Source organism: Bubalus bubalis, chromosome 6 (assembly GCF_019923935.1).
Source record: "Bubalus bubalis isolate 160015118507 breed Murrah chromosome 6, NDDB_SH_1, whole genome shotgun sequence".
Classification (NCBI taxonomy): Eukaryota; Metazoa; Chordata; class Mammalia; order Artiodactyla; family Bovidae; genus Bubalus; species Bubalus bubalis.
The window spans coordinates 53,672,659-53,692,627 of record NC_059162.1 but is presented as its reverse complement, the minus strand read 5'-3'; the positions used below and the strand labels follow the sequence as shown (position 1 = coordinate 53,692,627).

The 19,969-nt window shown below is 40.2% G+C and overlaps 1 protein-coding gene across 3 annotated transcripts in view; it reads left to right on the top strand.

The window, feature by feature from the left end:
- The window catches only part of LRRC8C (leucine rich repeat containing 8 VRAC subunit C), a 90,715-nt gene that overhangs the window by 50,814 nt on the left and 19,932 nt on the right, over positions 1 to 19,969 (top strand). The window contains exons 1-2 of one of the 3 annotated variants that reach the window (XM_044944726.2): positions 5,247 to 5,834; positions 6,045 to 6,186. In XM_044944726.2, coding sequence (XP_044800661.1) covers positions 6,049 to 6,186 — 138 coding nt within the window. In that variant the 5' untranslated portion in view covers positions 5,247 to 5,834; positions 6,045 to 6,048. Of the gene's footprint in view, positions 1 to 5,246; positions 5,835 to 5,935; positions 5,957 to 6,044; positions 6,187 to 19,969 lie in introns of those variants that run through there. The other 2 variants (XM_044944727.2, XM_006063369.4) reach the window with 2 other exon arrangements.

The window sequence follows — 19,969 nt, the reverse complement described above, 5'->3', positions numbered from 1 at the left end:
ATTTGAAATGCCATGTTTCTAAAGGCATTACCAGATAAGCAAAAATCTTACATAGTAAGTTAGAAATTAGAGTTGGAAGCAATATTAATATAATCATTTATATTTCTAAAATAGGAAAAAAATATAAATAGAATTATCCTGATTGATCTTTAGGGGAAAAAACTATGTAAACTTAGCAGTTTCTTCAGAAGTGGCTTCTTCAACTTGATATGATAACTCTCAAAATGTCACAAATCATTTGGAAAGTACAATGATAATGAGAGAGAAATTGTGTTGTCACTGTAATGCACAAAGAGGGGAGGAAGGTTAGGGAGAGAGGGCAACGTATATACAATTATGGCTGATTTGCGCTGTTGTATGGCAGAAACCAACACAACACTGTCAAAAGTTTTTAAAATATTGAAATAAAAAATGGGGGAAAGCACTGAAATTGGTGAAAGAACACAAAATTTTTTTTTCAGTTAAGCAAGTGCAAGATTCCTTCACCCTCTCTTTAGTTTTAAGTCAATTCCTAATATTTCCTCTCTTCCCTCCGCTCTTTTTTTTTTATTTGCATCAAAAATAATTCCAAGGATTAAATCTGTACTGGATATTGGCTTTAAGCCTTGTGTTATGTTAAAACAATAAAGTCTATATGTGCGTATTATACATGTGTCCACATACATTTATATGTAGTATGTGTGTACATACATATAAGGAACGGCATGTGCATGCCACATGCACTTACACACACTTACCCTACAGAGGTGAAGTACATTAAGAGTAGAGTTATAACTCTAAAAGTCTGTTTCACCTTGACTGTTTCCTCTCACAATCCCTCTTAACTAGGCTGTACCAGTATTAGGAAGCAGTAGACAATACTTAAGTTTCCTAGATTGCTTAGTTTGTCTTTATCTTCCACATTAAGAGAATGATGCCAATGAACCACCGAAGACTGGCAGAGCCTCGCCGTTATGAGTGCCCTAGGCCTTTGCTTTTTCAAGGCCAGCCACAGATGAAGGAACAGTGAACCTCTACCTCAGTGGTTCTCAAAGTGTGGTTTGTGGAACACCAGTCACCTACACATTTTTAGAGGGTCCACAAGATCAAAGATCAAACCAGTCAATCCTAAAGGAAATCAGTCCTGAATATTCTTTGGAAGGACTGATGCTGAAGCTGAAACCCAATACTTCGGCCACCTGATGCAAAGAACTGACTCATTTGAAAAGATCCTGTTGCTGGGGAAGATTGAACGCAGGAGCAGAAGTGGGCAACAGAAGATGAGATGGTTGGATGGCATCACTGACTTGATGGACATGAATTTGAGCAAGCTCCAGGAGTTGGTGATGGACAGGGAAGCCTGGCGTGCTGCAGTCACTGGGGTCACAAAGGGTCGGACACAACTGAGTGACTGAATTGAACTGAACTGACAAGATCAAAACTAGTTTTTAATGCCAAGATATTTCTTGCATTTTTCACTGATGGTACAAAATCACTGGTGGGTAAGTCATCTTAGTGTGAATCAAGGTGGAGGCAGCAAATTCTACTGTATTCCTCATCGGCACACATTTACAACTTAAAAAAATGCCAGTTTTATTTAATGTCCTGGTTGAATCCATAAAAATTATTATTTTAATAGCTCTTGACCCTTGACTACTTATTGTAATAATACATGAAGTGATGAAAGGGAAGAATACATAAACCACATCTGCTGAATTCCAAGTACAGTAGGTACGTATCTCAAGGGAAATCTTTATTTGAATTGAAAGTTGAATTAGCCACTTTATCATAATGTACAATTTTTAATTGAATAAAACAACTGATATTCAGACTTGAGCATGTGGAAGATAATTTCTCAAAATGAATAAAGCGAGCTTGACATTTCAAAGAGAAGAACATAATATTTGCTGCCACAAACAAAATTCAAACTTTCAAGTGATGATTAGAATTTTGGAAAATTTATACACCACCATGAGCTTGACAGGCTCCAGTTACTTAAAAACTTTTCTGATGAAAGCATTAGTGATTTCAATGAATGTGATTTCTAAGTATAATTTGTCAGCATTTGGAAAATCTGCATGACTAAGTGATTCAGTATTTTCCATATTTTCCAAATGACTAATGTCATTACCAAATCATATATGGATAAAAGGTCCATTCAAAGTTCAAGACTGATGAGTGAGTTTTAACAGCAAGGAGTTTGAAAAGTTCATTAATACAGTTTTCAGGCTCTATACTGCAACTTACCAAGTTAATTTGATATATTATCAAATTATAGTTATCCACAATTATATGAAAAGCCTTTTAAGATAGTCTTCCCTTCTTTAACTGCATATATTCGATTCATAAATTTCAATCAAAGCAACGTATCAGAGCAGACTGAATGAAGAAGCAGATATGAGAATCCAGCTATTTTCTATTAAGTCCACTGGTAAAGAGATTTGCAAAAATGTGAAAAAATGCCATTATTCTCATTAATTGTTTTTGTTTTGGAGAATATAGTTATCTTTATAATAACATAATTTATGTTAACTTGGAATGAGTTTATTATTTTTAAATGAGTTAATATATATATTTTTTAAATTTCATTTTAATTTCTAATGTAGTAAGTATTGATAGGTATCACCCACCTAAAACGTGCTCTTTGAGGTCCTTCTCCTACATTTTAGGACATGAAGGGATTCCCAAGATCAAAAATCTTGAGAACCACAGCTCTTCATTGGTGTATTTTATTCCTGAAATTGTTCCTTGCGTCAGAGAACAAGCCCAGTTCCCTCCAAGGTATACAGGAAACTTATCACGAAGGAGACAATAACCAAATCTATCAAAAGCTGTAAACTGTAGCACAAGCACCGTACTTGTTAGTGCTGTTTCTACAGCTGGCTCGGGTCACTCCTAATTTGATTAGGTGAGCACTGCTCTACGAACAAGCATCTGAATCGAGTCATCCATTTAACAGACAGTTGCTCAGGGCCTCTTGTTTTCCAGGCACTGTGGTAAGTGATGCGGGTGCAAAATAGAACAAAACAGTAGCTTCTAGGCAGAAAGTGGAAGTTAAGATGAGGTTTAGTGCCTGTCTGTGACTGCCACTGGACAGCTGTGACTAGAAAACATTTGGGGCCATGAGATTATAATGATCCATTGAGAAGAAAACGGTCCTAAAGTGTCAGGAAAATCAAAATTTGAACTAGTCTGAAATGTTACTAACACTAGGAGTAGGCGAAGTTATTTAGCTTGGGTGGCTTGCCTGAAACATATGTTTTGAAAACACACATATGATAACATATAGGTTCTCCCTTCAAGACGCTTGCAACCCAGTGGGTGAACAAAGTGGAGTTAAGAAAGTTGTGTTTCAGTAAAATGAGGAAATTTTATCAAATGCTGCACAGATGTCAAGTAGGTAGATCATAGGTAAAAGGAATGCCAAGCGGTTGGATTTTCCATGTTGTGTTAAGACAAATTACTGCTTAAGAAAAAGTCAGGTAAAGCAGTGAGATGGAATGGAACATATTATAATAATAATTTCCAAAGATAAACACTAGTGAACCCAAATAAGAGGCTTTCATTTTCTTTAGGCTGTTTATCGTACAGCCTTTAATTCAGTATTAGGGAAGAGAAGATCCAGGAAACAAAAAGGCTTGGGAAAACAAGCACCAAATGTAGCCTTTTCCCTGCTCTGTAATCAGACTATGTAACAGTCAGTTCAGTCAGTTCAGTCACTCAGTCATCTCCGATTCTTTGCAACCCCACGAATCGCAGCACGCCAGGCCTCCCTGTCCATCACCAACTCCCGGAGTTCACTCAGACTCACGTCCATCGAGTCAGTGATGCCATCCAGCCATCTCATCCTCTGTCGTCCCCTTCTCCTCCTGCCCCTAATCCCTCCCAGCATCAGAGTCTTTTCCAATGAGTCAACTCTCCGCATGAGGTGGCCAAAGTACTGGAGTTTCAGTTTTAGCATCATTCCTTCCAAAGAAATCCCAGGGCTGATCTCCTTTAGAATGGACTGGTTGGATCTCCTTGCAGTCCAAGGGACTCTCAAGAGTCTCTCCAACACCACAGTTCAAAAGCATCAATTCTTCGGTGCTTAGCTTTCTTCACAGTCCAACTCTCACATCCATACATGACCACTGGAAAAACCATAGCCTTGACTAGATGGACCTTTGTTGGCAAAGTAATGTCTCTGCTTTTCAATATGCTATCTAGGTTGGTCATAACTTTCCTTCCAAGGAGTAAGCATCTTTTAATTTCATGGCTGCAGTCACCATCTGCAGTGATTTGGGAGCCCAAAAAACTAAAGTCTGACACTGTTTCCACTGTTTCCCCATCTATTTCCCATGAAGTGATGGGACTGGATGCCATGATCTTCGTTTTCTGAATGTTGAGCTTTAGGCCAACTTTTTCACTCTCCTCTTTCACTTTCATCAAGAGGCTCTTTAGTTCCTCTTCACTTTCTGCCATAAGGGTGGTGTCATCTGCATATCTGAGGTGATTGATATTTCTCCTAGCAATCTTGATTCCAGCTTGTGCTTCTTCCAGCCCAGCGTTTCTCATGATGTACTCTGCATAGAAGTTAAATAAGCAGCGTGACAATTTACAGCCTTGACGTACTCCTTTTCCTATTTGGAATCAGTCTGTTGTTCCATGTCCAGTTCTAACTGTTGCTTCCTGACCTGCATACAGGTTTCTCAAGAGGGAGGTCAGGTGGTCTGGTATTCCCATCTCTTGAAGAATTTTATCGTACAGCCTTTAATTCAGTATTAGGGAAGAGAAGATCCAGGAAACAAAAAGGCTTAGGAAAACAAGCACCAAATGTAGCCTTTCCCTGCTCTGTAATCAGACTACATAACAAGGGCAGCTGTAAAGAGTGAGATTATTGAATCCAAAGATGGCAAAAGAGAAACTTTTTTTTTGGCCCTCACTGGCCACCCTTTTTCCTTGCCATGAGATAAGGAAAAAATATTTCTTCTCCCAGTAGCTGGATGATTAACTTGAAGTCTTAAATCATAATACAGGCAATGGGATTAAGCCAAAAGATAGAACAGTGCAGGTGAAGAAAAGGATGTGTCTCTTTTCCCAGAGCCTCATCTTCTGTCATTCAGAGAGGCTGGGGCTTCCCTGGGGACTCAGTGGTAAAAAAAAAAAAAAAAAAAAAAAAAAAAAAAAAATCCATCTGCAATGCAGGAGACTCAATACCTGGGTCAGGAAGATCCCCTGGAGGAGGAAATGGCAACCCACTCCAGCATTCTTGCCTGGGAAATCCCATGGACAGAAGAGCCTGGCAGGGCTACAGTCCATGGGGCTGCAAAAGAGTCAGACATGACTTAGCGACTAAACAACAACAAACAACAGATGTTTCCAGGGAAAACTGACTTCTCAGAGGATTAGTTTGAGGTTCACAGTGAAATATAAAGTATTTAGGAAATACAGGGGGGAAAAAATCAAGTCAAAAATCACAGGGACCAAAACAAAAAAATAGGGCAAAAAAAACGTTCTCCCCAACACCTCCTCCTCACATGAGATGACCCCATTTATCAGAAGAAGATTAGTGGCAAAGTCGTTTGCCTTTCAGGACTTAGTAAATAATTAATACAAACGAATGCTGAGGTTTACACTTTAAAAATAATTCAAAGCAAAAAACCCCAAGATGACAAGACAAATAGGAAAAAAGTTTTAAAGGATGGGCTGTGCTCTTTCTGGCATCTTCTGGCTCTTTCTGGCATATCTTTCTGACATTAGGGGAAAGGGAGAGACCAGGAAATAACAGGCAGCTTTGGTCATGCTGTCTCTCTGGGCCTTTAGCTTTGGCCCTTTGGAGCTAAAGGGCACCGCTGATTGGACAGGAGTTAGTAAAGGTGCTTGCTGTTTTCCATGTGGGGCTCCTTATTTCCTTAAGGGGTGGATTTCTCAATAACTTGTTAAAACCCTAAAGTACAGTGACAGTTCATGGACTAATTCAGACCACTGAATACGACAGGTTGGAGCAGAATTTTCAAATGCTGTGAACAGTGCGGTATGTTGTGTGTAAAGATAAATGAATTCACCAGTCACCTCTCTTTTCTCAGAAACATGATTCCGGTGACAGAGTTCCGGCAGTTCTCTGAGCAGCAGCCTGCCTTCCGGGTGCTGAAGCCATGGTGGGATGTGTTTACCGATTACCTGTCCGTGGCCATGCTGATGATCGGTGTGTTCGGATGCACTTTGCAGGTAGGTCAGAAAAGAGGCAGAGCAAGACATTTAGCCGTCGAAACCTCTTAAAAAAGTGTTTGATTTTTAACCATGTATACATTCGTTGCTCTTTCTCTGTTTGCGTGTAGTGTTTATAATCATGGCAGGGAGCCTGAAGCCTAATTTCCTGAACTTTCCTAATAAGGTAAATAGGGTATTTGTAAGATTTAGCTGAGTTCAAACAGCAGTTGAGTATAGTCAAGTAATATTTGATGTCATGAATATCAAAGGGAGTCCTTTATCTTCCAAAGTTGGCTTTATGGTAAAATATAGCATAGATACCCACAGTGCCCTTTACATTGTTAATATCAAGCTTTTTTCTTTCTCTCTTATTTTTACTCCTAAGATTTTCTGAAAGAACTGACATTTTGATGAGATGTTTTCACACCCAGTGCTTTAGTTCTGAATTAAAATGTAACTGAATCATAATTTATTCTATATAGATACTGTACATTCGTATGTTGAATCTAGATTTTTTTTTTTGCATATCTATGTGTCAGGCACTATCCTTTGTGGCCATAAGCAGTTCATTTCTAGGGGGAAACTAAACAAGCAGTCAGAACAGCTTGTGATAGAGGCTTCTGAAGAGCTCTGAGTGCAAAGGAGGGGAACCAGAAAAATGGTTGCAATATTAAAACTTGAGAACCAGTCAGGAAGAGGGAGCTGGCAATAAAGAAAGTGCTAGGAAGAGGAAAGAAAGCTTTTAGTCATGGATGTGAGAAAAGGACATGACTCCTCTGAGAGACAGTGTGTAGGACCAGCAGCCTCTGGGTGTCTTCAGCGTGAGAGTTGAAGCAGCGCCTGGGAATGGAGTCAGACCAGGAGGATGCACTTCGTGAGGTAATGTCAGGAATGGCAGTAGAAAGTGAGTGATGGAAACTGAGGCGCCTCTGGAAAAGGCTGACGAGGGGCAGCCCTAAGGACAGGTACAAACCAGGAGAGAGGAGAGGCTCAGGTGTGGTCAGTGAAGGCAGGTGGTTCAACTAACTCACAGGCTGAGGAGAGAAAAACAGCAACTAGGCCTTTAGAAACCTTAGTGCAAGTGGTTGGAAAACTGAATGGGAGTTAAAGGCTGTGGGTAGATGGAACTTTCATGTATTGGTAGATCTGAGAGGAAAAGTCAGGAAAGAGGGAAGTAGCTAGAAGTGGTGCAGAGTAGAAATAAAGACCTTTTTGTTGTTGTTTTTAATAATATTTAACATCTAGTGCTTCCTAGGGCTTCCCAGGTAGATGCGGTGATAAAGAATCCACCTGCAATGCAGGAGACGCAGGTTTAGTCCCTGGGTCAGGAAGATCCCGGAGAAGGCAATGGCAACCCACTGAAGTATTCTCATCTGGGAAATCCCATGGACAAAGGAGCCTGGTGGGCTACAGCCCATAGGGTCACAAAGAGTCAAACATGACTAAATGTCTAAGCACAGTGCTTCCTACGTGTCAGACACTCTTCTGAAGACTTTACATGTTTTAAATCATTTCATCCTCATACCAACCCTAGGATGTTCTGTTATTATCCCCATTTATAGATGCAAAACTAAGGCACCAAGAGATTAGGAAAACTTCCAAGGTGACTGACGAAACCCTTGTTGAAATCCAAACAGTTTGGCCCCAATTCCCTATCCTAATCCCTAACACCAGGCTGCATTTTATTTGTGGGCTGAAAATATTTCGCCCTCCTCCCCACACCAATAAAATGATGCCAGTGAAAAACTAGAGTTTGAAAGAAAGGGCATAAATTCATTCATAAATAAAACAGATAGTTGTTGAAGAACCTACTGTATGACAGGCACTGTTGTACAGGCCAGGCATTGTCAATGTAGGAGATAAAAATAAAAGACAAATCTCCTAGCCTTATAAAAGTTAAGTTCTATGGGGAAAAAAATAAGCAAAATCAGTCAGTTATACGCTGATTCACTGGAAAAGACCCTCTTGCTGGAAAAGATTGACAGTGAGAGGAGAAAGGAGCGACATAGGATGAGATGGTTGAATGGCATCACTGACTTAATGGACATGAGTTTGAGCAAACTCCAGGAGATGGTGAAGGACAGGGAAGCCTGGGGTGCTGCAGTTCATGGGGTCGCAAAGAGTCAGACACAACTGAGTGACTGAACAGCAGCATCAGCATACATGTTAGAAGGTAATAAGAACAATGGAAAAGAAAATAAAGCATACAAGAATGGTAGGAAATCCCAGCAGCTGAGATTAGCACTTGAGGAGGTTCTCAAACAGGGTGCCCTCACCAGGGAGGTGACTTGTGAAGAAGGAATTGAAGTCAGTGTGAGAGCAGCCTATCCAGATATCCGGGGAGGAGCCATCCTATCAGAGGGAACAGATGGAGCAAAAGACACAGTGAACAAAGCAGTCACAGTACCCTTCCCCTTCTACAGAAGAAATTGACATTTGGCTTTCTCAGCTTTCTATCTCAGTTTCCCTGGTGCCTGATACAGTAGAATGTTAACTGTGTTACTAGGCAACATTGCTTATGGCATCAATGGCTGCTGATGGGTCGACTACATCTGGGGTCAGGGAATGATAAAAATGCCTGGTAGGAAGACATAGATGGGATTTCTGTGATTCTGGTGACACCTGTAACTGAGCATGTCCCTTGACACATGAAATATCTATCTACTAAGTTATAAGAGTTGTTGGCTCCTTGGGAACATAAAGCATCAAAGTCAGAGTAAATGCAGAACCTGCATACTGTGGATCTCTCTTCCTTGCACCTGAGATGATTGGGGAGGAAAAGCCCGGGGAGAGACTAGCTCTTGGGCAGCAGGGTGGACCACCACACAGATAGTTGTGAAGATTCACCCCCAAAGGGAAAGAGCCTGATGCTGCCTGGCTGGCAAGCTCTGACTCCAGTCCTGTTTCCAAGTGATTCTGGAACCAAGTGAGATCTGTTATAACACTATAAGTTTGAATGTTGAGGTGATGTTACAGGCCTGAAGCAGGGGTGTTCCTCACACACTGAGGGAAAAGCCAGGAGGCCAGTGGGCTAGAGCAGAGTGAGGAGTAGAGTAATAGAAGATTGAGGCCTGAGAGGCAACAGCTGCCAAATCTTGGAGGGCCTGGAGGCAACTGTAAAGATTCTGTCTTTGCTCTGAGTGAGATGCTCTGTGTTTGGAGGGTTGTCATTATCTGAGTTAGGTTTTGACAAGACTACTCTAGGTGCTGAGAATACAGTATGGGGGGCAAGGATGGAAACGGAGAGTACTGAGAAGGCTAGTGCAATAATCCAGGCATGACACAAATCAGATGGCTTGGACTAGGAGTGAAGCTGTGGTTCTGGATATATTTTGAATGAAAAAAAAATGAGAGTTGCTAGAAGATTGGATTGAATGAGATGAATGAGAGAAAAAGAAATCAAGAATGACTATAAGGTTTTTAGGCCTGAGCCACTGGAAAAAGTTTGTTTTTGAGCATGTTAAGTTTGAAATATGTTAAATGTCCAAGTGGATAAGTAAACAGTTAAATAGAAGACCAAGGAGTTGATGGTAGGAAAAGAATGATCATCTTCAGGAGGAAAGAGGTGTTGGATCCAGGATCCAGGCGGGAAATTATCATTGATTTGGGTAGAGGGAGCACCTTCTACAAGAACAAGAATGATGGCTACAGAGACATTTTTTGCAGGGAGAGGAAAGACACAGTAAGATGGGAGTGTATGCCTTAGAGCTTCCATGAAGTAGAAAGTGACCCGTCTGCTGAGAGATTGTGGGGGAAGGGAGGCAGCAAGATGCAGCAACGAGGTGGGTATGGCTTGGGGTCCTCGAGGAGAAGGGCGGATTTTGGAATGGCAAGTTGGGGAAATAGCAGGAGGAAGGTAACGTAGGTCTGCAGGAAGACTCTGCATCTTTATTGCTGACAGCAGAACTGCTGCAGGGCCTTGCTTATTAACAAGCACAGGAGTTTTTCTTATTTACTTATTCTGTCATAGAAAAGGGAAACCACAGAGCATCTATAAGAACTAGTAGCTAACTTGGAACAAAATAAATGAAAATGGGAGTGTGTACCTATGAATATGCCATGATGAACATCATTTAGGGATATGGCTGCTGGGAGTTCAAGCACAACTTAAGCATCTCTTCTGGAGCCCTGGTCAGAACCATCTTCCCGGAGCACAGTCCCCATCATGTCTCTCTGCTACACAGAAGCTTCCCACTTAGCACCCTGCCCAGCACTTCGAGTACCCGCTCCTCAGATGGGTGACCCAACCTGGAGCCTTCACACACAGGCCTGTTTCATCCTTACCACCTTTAAGAATATGGATGGCAGTTTGACTGGATACCAGAAGTACAATATTAGATGTCAAGGTTCTAAAACATCTGAAATACTCCAAAGGAAGATTGCATCAGAATGTGAAGCCTACAGAGCTCAGAATTCATATGAGGTAAACCATGGTTCAACAAACATCCCTGCTGCTGCTGAGTCGCTTCAGTTGTGTCCGACTCTGTGTGACCCCATAGACAGCAGCCCACCAGGCTCCCCCGTCCCTGGGATTCTCCAGGCAAGAACACTGGAGTGGGTTGCCATTTCCTTGCATCAGAACGTGAAGGCTACAGAACTCAGAATTCATATGGGGTAGACCATGGTTCAACAAACATCCCTAAGCACCCTCAGTATATCAGGTGTTGTGTGGTGTGCTAGAGACACTGAAAGAGAATACAGTACAGCCCCTGCCCTCGGATTGCTAACACTCTACAGACCATAGGAATACAGAAGCAATGCCATTCAGTGTGTGAGTACCTTGATGGTGGTAGACTTCAAGAGCATTAAACATATCATCTTAGCTACTGGAAGTTAGGGACTTGAGGAGGTGAATTTGAGCGAATTCTCAATAAGCATATAAAACCAAAATATACATTTTTTGAAAAGAGGAATTAAAGGAAAAAATCAGTATAAGCAGTAGATTTAATGTGATCATTTTGGAAGCCCTTATTGATCGGTCCTCATAGCCTTTTCAGGGGCATCCTGCTCTGGGTGGGGCATTCCCACAGAATTCAGGATGCTAATAGCACTCCATTGAGTGACAGTGGTAAGGAGCCTGTGATAGAATGGGTATGCATTTTGTTTAGCTCCTATAAGGACCCTTGGGAGGTAGATCAGTCCCATTTTTCAGATGAGCATTCTCATCTGAAAGGTTAGGTGATGTCCCAAAGCCAAGAGAGATGCAGCCAGGGTTCAGATCTCAGGTCAGTTCTCCACCATGTAACTTTCACTTCTGTTTACCCTGCTATGGTGGGATATTATGAAATCATTACAGTTGCAAATTGTAATGGCCAAATTTTGGCTTGTAAAACAGAATTTTAAGTATAAAAATAAGTGCAAGATGACTGAAAGAGAAAATAGAAAGTTATAACAAGATTGGTTTTTTCTGAATTACAGCTTAGGTTCTCTAAAAGATTATTCACTGTACACCTGCTATTAACAAATAATAACTTCTAACCTGTAGTGAACATTAAAGAGACAAGAAATACAATATAAATTACTAAAGAAAGTAAAACCACCCAGTATTCGTATTGCAAATGAAACTAATGTTCCCGAGGGGTAGAATTTAAGCTCTTTATTTTAGCTCTGCTGTGATAATCCTGTTTAATGACTGATAAATTCATAAATGAAAGGTTCTCTTTGAAGCTCAAAATCCTTTCCCATTTCTAAGGGGATCTTACAGTAATCACAATATGTTTTTATGCCTTGATTTTCCCTTTGTGCAGTCATTCATTCTGATCATGTTTATAAAACAAGATAACTCTTGGGATTTGAAAACACAGCAAAGCAAAATCTCAGTAGGGTTAGAAGAGTACTCATTGGTGGTAAAATAGGATTCCAGCAGCTTTTTTACTATTTTATAAATGGTCTCTTCCAATAGCGAACAATAGTTCATTATCTCTTTTTTTTAATCATTATAGTTACCCTTTTACTTTATTTTTAAAATTATTCTTTAAATTGGAGGATAATTGCTTTACAGTGTTGTGTTGATGACTGCCATGCAAAAATGTGAATCAGTCTTTATATATATATATATATACACACACATATATATCCTCTCCCTTTTGAGCCTCCCTCCCACCCCACCCCCATCCCACCCTTCTAGGTCATCTCAGAGCATCAGGCTGGGCTCCCTGTGTTATATAGCAGCTTCCCACTAGCTATCTATCTTACACATAGTAATGTATATAATTATCTCTTTATTCCAAAAGAGATGGTATGCATATAGCTTTAACACTATGCAGCTTTGAAAATACTGGGGAAAGGAGGAAGATACTGTCTTGTCAAGGGTGTGTTGATTCTTGCCTCGCAATGTGAAGGGATCAAAATCAACATTTGTCTTACTCATCTGACAAATATTTATTCATTTCTGAGCAAGTGACTCTTTTCAAGGCTGCCATGGACTAAGAGCACGCATAAAGAGCATTCCTTAGATTGTATCAGTTCACATAACAAACAAATATAAACTCATTGTAAACCAGAAGAGTGTATGTATCCTATTTTTGTATAGTCACACACCCTCTAGGGCCAATAGCATAAACACCCAACCTTGTGCTATAAACAATACTATTCAAATACTCACATTCAATAAAATAGACGAAATCCTGAAAGGTCAACACGCTGCTTCCTGGAAAAATAAGATTGCTTTAGATCTCTGCTCATGACTCCAGGTTATCTTATTATGACCAAATCCAAAACAGCCCATGGTCAAGCTGTTACCAAATATAGAGTTAACAGTTAGAAACCAGCAACAGGAACTGGAAGATAAGCCCCCTGGAAACCCTAGGGGACTGCTCTGTGACTGCTACACAGGAAAGACATTTCCTGCTTTCTGAATTAGAGGGGAAAAAGCCAAGAGAATGACTTCAATAACTTGAAATCACCTACAAAAAAAATCCTTATAGACTAAGCCAATGGTCAGGAGCAAACTGTCCGGCAGAGTCACACTGAGAAGAGTTTGGGACATCGGAGCTTGCTGGTTGGAGTTAATCCTTACTTTTAGTTTTGCTTCATACTCAACTGCTTCTCTGATTTAGAACCATCAGCATCAACTCCATGGCAAATGGCCTTCAACTGAAAATACTCATAGGCAGTTCACTGGAAAGCACAGGTGGTAAAAATTAGTGATTTTGGAGTAGTTCATTTTAAAAAAAAATGTATTTGGCTGTGCCGGGGCTTAGTTGCAGCATGTAGGATCTTAGTTACTATGTGTGAGATCTTTTGTTGCAGTTTGTTGCAGATCTTTTGTATGCAAACTGGGATTGAACCCAAGCCCCCTGCATTGGGAGCTTGGAATCTTAACCACTCGACCACCAGGGAAGTCCCCAGAATAGTTCGATTACACGCCCTGAATCCTTGCTTCTGCCTCTCTCCCCTAACCCTTTGTCCCATACTACCCAGGATCTCTAGTAGATTTCTCCTTTGCCAAATCTGAATTTACAGATGAAGACTCAGAAATTCTTACTTAGATTAGCCTATTGTTTAAGGTGAAATTCAGAATCCTAATATAACAGCAGATAGTACCAATGGGGAGGCTTAAAATGAAGACCTCATCTAAGATATGTTTTATAAAGCTTCTGTGTACATGTCACCATTCTACTTCACTTTTTGGGGAATATAAAGCAAAAATCATTTGATGGTGAAAATAATTTTAAAAAGCAACCTTTCTCATCTCATCATGGTGGTGGATGCTGTGAGAGAAGCACTGTTTCAAAATCCCTGTTATATCTGGTAACAAAAATATGCCTTAGTTAGGATTTCCTTGGTATGATGGTTTATTCAAACTGATACTTTTTCTTTCCTAGAACTTTATTTCTTGTCATCTATCACCTTGACAACTTAATGTGCAGTGAATTCCTGACCACAAGAATAATATATGAGTGCCTTTCACCTCCTTCTCTTAGGTTTAACACAGGACATGAATCTAAATGCTTTTCTTAGACCAACTGATGCCGCCCAATGCCCCTCAGTGAATGGGGAGCGTTTCCTTTTATTTCACTATTATGGATTGCTGTGACTTTGTTGCCTATTGATTTTTTAATAATACATCTTTCCCTCAGCAAAGCACTGACAAGAGTATTGAATTTTTTCATCTGTGAAGCAACTGAGATTTACTTATATTTAGTCTCTTGTTCGGAGAAGGCAATGGCAACCCACTCCAGTTCTTTTGCCTGGAAAATCCCATGGACAGAGGAGCCTGGTGGGCTGCAGTCCATCGGGTCACCAAGAGTCAGACACGACTGAGCGACTTCACTCTCACGCATTGGAGAAGGAAATGGCAGCCCACTCCAGTGTTCTTGCCTGGAGAATCCCAGGGACGGGGAGCCTGGTGGGCTGCCGTCTATGGGGTGGCACAGAGTCGGACACGACTGAAGCGCCTTAGCAGCAGCAGCAGCAGTGACTCATTTGGTAAAGAATCTGCCTGCAATGCAGGAGACCCAGGTTCGATCCTAGTCTCTTGTGGATCCTATGTTGTAAATCACCAAAATCTGTGTTTAAAAATCTCTGTTAAGCAGGTTTATCATGAGATGGAGACAGATAACCTTGTATTTCTAATCGGGGCCTTTGATTTGGAGACCCTCCTCCATCCTCTCATATGTCAGGCAAGCAGATTCACTCCTCCTCCTCTTCCCTCACTTGGTTCCTCCCCAAGACCCCTCTTTCCCATTTCACTGAGAACACTTGAGTGTGTCTAGGTCTTCTCGGCCTATGCAGGGTCTCTGTGCTAAGGATTAGGCTAACACTTGGCACTACATTTTAATTGCAAGGCATGTAAGTTCCTTCATTATATCTGGAATCTTATATTTAACATACATAATGTGTGCTGTTCTTTTGTCCCTATGCTACTGTTTTTCTTTGTAAAATCCTGCATTTTTGTTATTTTTATTTTACAGTTCCTATTGTTTTGGAACATCTAGCCTTCCTATAGTTTTTTTAAAATCTAGTATTATTGTTTTGTATTTACTTTAATATAAACTATGAAATAAAACACTCCCAACTAGAAAGATACATATCAACTGAAAGATTTAACAAAATATAAGATCCCACTCACAGTGGCAATGAAAGCTATTAAGTATCTGGAAATTAAGCTAATCAAGAATACACAAGAACTTCAGTTCAGTTCAGTCGCTCAGTCGTGTCTGACTCTTTGCGACCCCATGGATCGCAGCACGCCAGGCCTCCCTGTCCATCACCGACTCCCAGAGTTCACCCAGACTCACGTCCATTGAGTCAGTGATGCCATCCAGCCATCTCATCCTCTGTTGTCCCCTTCTCCTCCTGCCCCCAATCCCTCCCAGCATCAGAGTCTTTTCCAGTGAGTCAACTCTTCGCATGAGGTGGCCAAAGTACTGGAGTTTCAGCTTTAGCATCATTCCTTCTGAAGAAATCCCAGGGCTGATCTCCTTCAGAATGGACTGGTTGGATCTCCTTGCAGACTTCACTAATAGCTTTTAAATGCCTCATAAATGACTTATAAGGCAATTTGAATAAATGGAAAGACATTGTGCCTTTGGATGGCACAAACTTGACATTACAAAGATGTTCAGTCCTCAAAAATTAGTTTGTAAATTCAAAGCAATATTAAGAATATTCTAGTTAGTTTATTTTTGAGAAACTTGGTGAACATATATCAAATTTATATGAAGAGTGCTCACTTGTGGTGGTGAAGGGGAATAGAATGATGTAAGCTGATAGAAGGAAAGAAAAGAGAGAAAGAAGAGGAGGTGGGGAGGGAGGGACTTTGCTGGAACTGATAAAATACTGTGCTTGGAGGAATATGGAAATTTCAGCCCTTTGCCCCTGAGGGTTCCCTTGGCCACCACACACACGACAAAACACCTTGACTATATAAACTAATTTCTTCAGATTTCCTTTATAGAATATGGGTCAGAAGCTCTATCTAATTCTCATTCCTTTCCCAATTGTAAATTTCTAAATCTCTGTGCAAATATTCTATTTACAAGCAGGAAATTTCCTAACTGTAAATTTCACAAGTGGGTACGTCATTAACTCTTAAGATGTAGCATCCCCATTTTTCAAGAGCAAAACTCTAGCTGAAAGAATGACCTCTAATTATTGGGAATAGAAACCTTGTAAGACCAGGCCTCACCTGTAAGGTTCATTCATGTGTCCCCCGAAGGAAAGACAGTAGTGGTCCTGGATAAGCAAGTACTCACCAGAGTTCATTCTGTGGAATGACAGGATGAGTGAGGAGGAATTCACGAGATATTTTTGCCATGTGCTAATGTACAATGAGCATTTGTGTGCTAAGTCGCTTCAGTCGTGTCCGACTCTTTGTGACCCCATAGACCATAGCCTGCCAGACTGCTCTGTCCATGGATTCTCCAGGCAAGAATACTGGAGTGGATTGCCATTTCATTCTCCAGGGGATCTTCCTAATGCAGCGATCGAACCCGTGTCTGTTATGTCTTCTGCATTGGCAGGCAGGTTCTTTACCCATGGTGCCACCTTAACAGCCTTGAAAAGGGACTGACACCTTTGAATTACTGAGATACTGTGCTTATTTCTGGGTATTTTACACCATAACTTAAGAGACTGTAACCAGTAGAAAAAAGAGACCAAAAACTTGTACGGGACCTAGTTGGAGGTACACATAGCCTAAAGCTGAGAAAATTGATGAGATCATGAGAAAAGATAGCAGGTACTCAAAGGGCTGCCATGTGGAAAGTGTAAATGGTCTAAACTGATTTCATGTGTCCTAGGACACCAAACAGAACCAACAACAGAAGTTTTAGAAGGAAGATTTTGGCTCAGTACAAACCCAACTTTCAAAAAGTTAAGCTCTTTCTGAAAATACCATGTTCAGTTGTGAGTTTCCCGTTACTGGAGATGCACATGCAGAGGGTGAATGACCTGGTGAAAGGGAGCCTACAAGGACAACCCACGTGTCGAGAACTGTGGGCATTTGTCCGCTACATACGATTAAGTTCTAGGCAGTGAGTTCAGGCAGTGATAAAAATGACAAGGCCCTACCAAAAAAATATCAACTGATACATTTAAAATACAATGTCAGGTGTATTTTAAGTGCTTTGTGAAAAAGCAGTGTAAGGAGAGAGGGAGGGGGGCCCTACTTTAAGTAAGGTGGTCAAGGAAGTCCTCTCTGAAAAATAAACATTGGAGCAATACCAAAGGAGCTGATATGGGGAGGCATGGGGGTATCCAGAAGAAGAACATTCCAGGCAAAGGAAACGCAAGAGGCCAGTGTGCCAGGTACAGAGACGGCACAGGCGAGTGTGGTGCTTCCACTGTTTTCTTGCTAGGATCCACCGAGTGAGGCTTGACATCAGTCTTGACCTAAGTGGAGCATTACCACAAATGTCAGGCACCTGAGATTTAAGCTTCAGCGTTGTCAGAGTTAACACAAAGAATTTAATCCTGTAGTATGTAAAATCTGGGACCTTATAATCTACCAAAGCAATTAGTATTACCTCTTTGTTGACAACTAATCACAGTGTGTAGAAGAAAATACTAACATATCTCATTGCCCATTCAAGACTTCAAGTTGCTCAAAGGCAGGATCTGTGTCTGGTATATCTTTGTACCACTTTTATGTCTTAGACCTAACACACAAGAAATGTGTGTTGAGTGAATGCATCAATTTGCTTCAGCAGCTCTAAGAATTTATTAACTGTCTTAGTAAAAACAATTGTACAAACTCTTAATTTAAAACTGGATCATAAACTGATGGAGGAAAGCTTTGCGTGGTATAATTAATGAGAGGTGATAAAAATCAGATCTCCCCTGAAAAAAAGTAGAAAAAGCAGCCAGTAGCAAGTGATCTTTCTTTAGGAGTATTAGACATTAAGCACAGCTCTCTGCAGAACTGGATGGGAATGCGAGGAGCATCCTCTCTAGAACAATTATCATAAACCCAGTGCTGGAGAAAAGAGACAGGCCCTTAAGCTTGAGCAATAAACTTGAAAGAAAAAATCCTTTGAGGATGTACTGCAAAAATGTGCTAAAAATAGATCAACAACTCCTGAGTTGTATGTTACATGCCTTCACGTGTTAGAAAACTACAATCAAAATTGTGTAAAAAAAAAAAAAAATCATGCTTTTATGGCAAAGGCTTAAGAAGCTGTAGACATTGAGGCAGCTTGGAAGAGCAAGTTACAGAATCACTGCAGTGAAGCCAATGAAGTATATTTTTACAGAACCAAGAATTTGTTATGTTTTGGCCATTTGTGGTTGTTTTATAATAAAGTTGAATGCCATGGTGAAAATCAGGTTTTTCTTGTACAGATGACTGTCCATTCATACAGATGTTGGGTGGATAAATATTTTTAGGGCATCCCAAACTAAACCTCATTGTGAGTGTTGACTGAGTTCTGTAATGGTATTAGTACTTGACCATGTACCCATGAAATAGATGTTACAAGCTGCCTTGAGAGTCTAAAAACCTCCATGTTGTGTTGTGGGAAAATGGTTTCTTCTTTTTAAACAACCAGATTTCCAACAAACTTTTGAAGGCTTGCTTATGGTCATTAACTATTTAGTATGCTTTAGTCTTTCAGACATTAAAAAAAGATTATTTAAAATTTAGTGGTTTCTGAGTAATGATGATATTTTCATGATATTGGTTTATTCTAATCTAAAAAGGTCATTCTGATCTAAGAAGGTCCTGCACTAGTTAAAATTCTTTTAAAGAAATAAAAGTAATAGAATTTCAGAATTGGAAAAGAATTTAGAGATGATTTAGTACAAGTTCTCATCCAATATAGAAATCTCTTTTACAGCATCCTTGACAAATTAATATCTGGTTTCTATTTGAGCAAATTTAGTAATAGGGAGAAGTGTGCTGTTTAATCACATTTTTGCTATGAAACTGCAAGTAAATCAGTACATATTTACTGAATGTTGACTAGGTTCCCAGCACTGTTAGATATTATTGGGAGTAAAAATAATTTAAGGCCCCATCTCTTAAGAAGCTTAAGGAATAGTTGGAAAGCAAAGTAACACATTCATTTATTGTACCAGTTTATTCAGTATATGGTGTTATAGGCACTGTGCTAAGTTCTGATAACACAAAACTTGCTCTTGGCCCTGAAGATATTTAAACTGTTGCAAAGATAGACGCTCAAATACATCCTTCTAACACACAATATAGTTGCTGGGGTGTGTGTGGGGGGGGGGGGGGGGGCGGGGCGGGGCGCGTGCATGCGTGCATGTTCATATTGTAATGACCATAGATTGCAATAGCTGCCAAAGAGGAAGAATAGTTAAGTCTACCTGGGGAAATCAAGTTTCTTGATATTCTGTGTAGGATGGTTTAAATTATATTCCTGAAAGAAAAAAAGTGTTGTGGTATGTTATAAAGAATAAGATTTGTAAGGCAAAATAAAATTTAATAAATGTCATGTGGAAGTGTCTAGCAAGCAAAGACTTTCAACTTTTTAGATGTTAACAGTATTTTATTTCTAAGAATAAAGAAATAGAGGCTTTGAAATGTACACATCACTGCTCATTATGTAATAGCAAGTTAAAATCTTTAGGCTTCCTAAGACATAAACTATTCTAACTGGCAGTATTAGAATTAGCTCCTTTAGATTTGAGTTGGTATCTCCCTACTCAAGGTACATTAGTCTTAAGAGCTGACGAGATTCTTTGGACCAATACCTAAAACTAAGGCTGTGTAATCTTAAATTCAAATATGTTAGCTTATGTTTGGGGATGTTAATGTAAGCTTTTAAAATGTTAGAGCTGGACTCACGAAATGCCTAATGCATGAGGAGACAATGTTGTAGAGATCCTCTTCTGA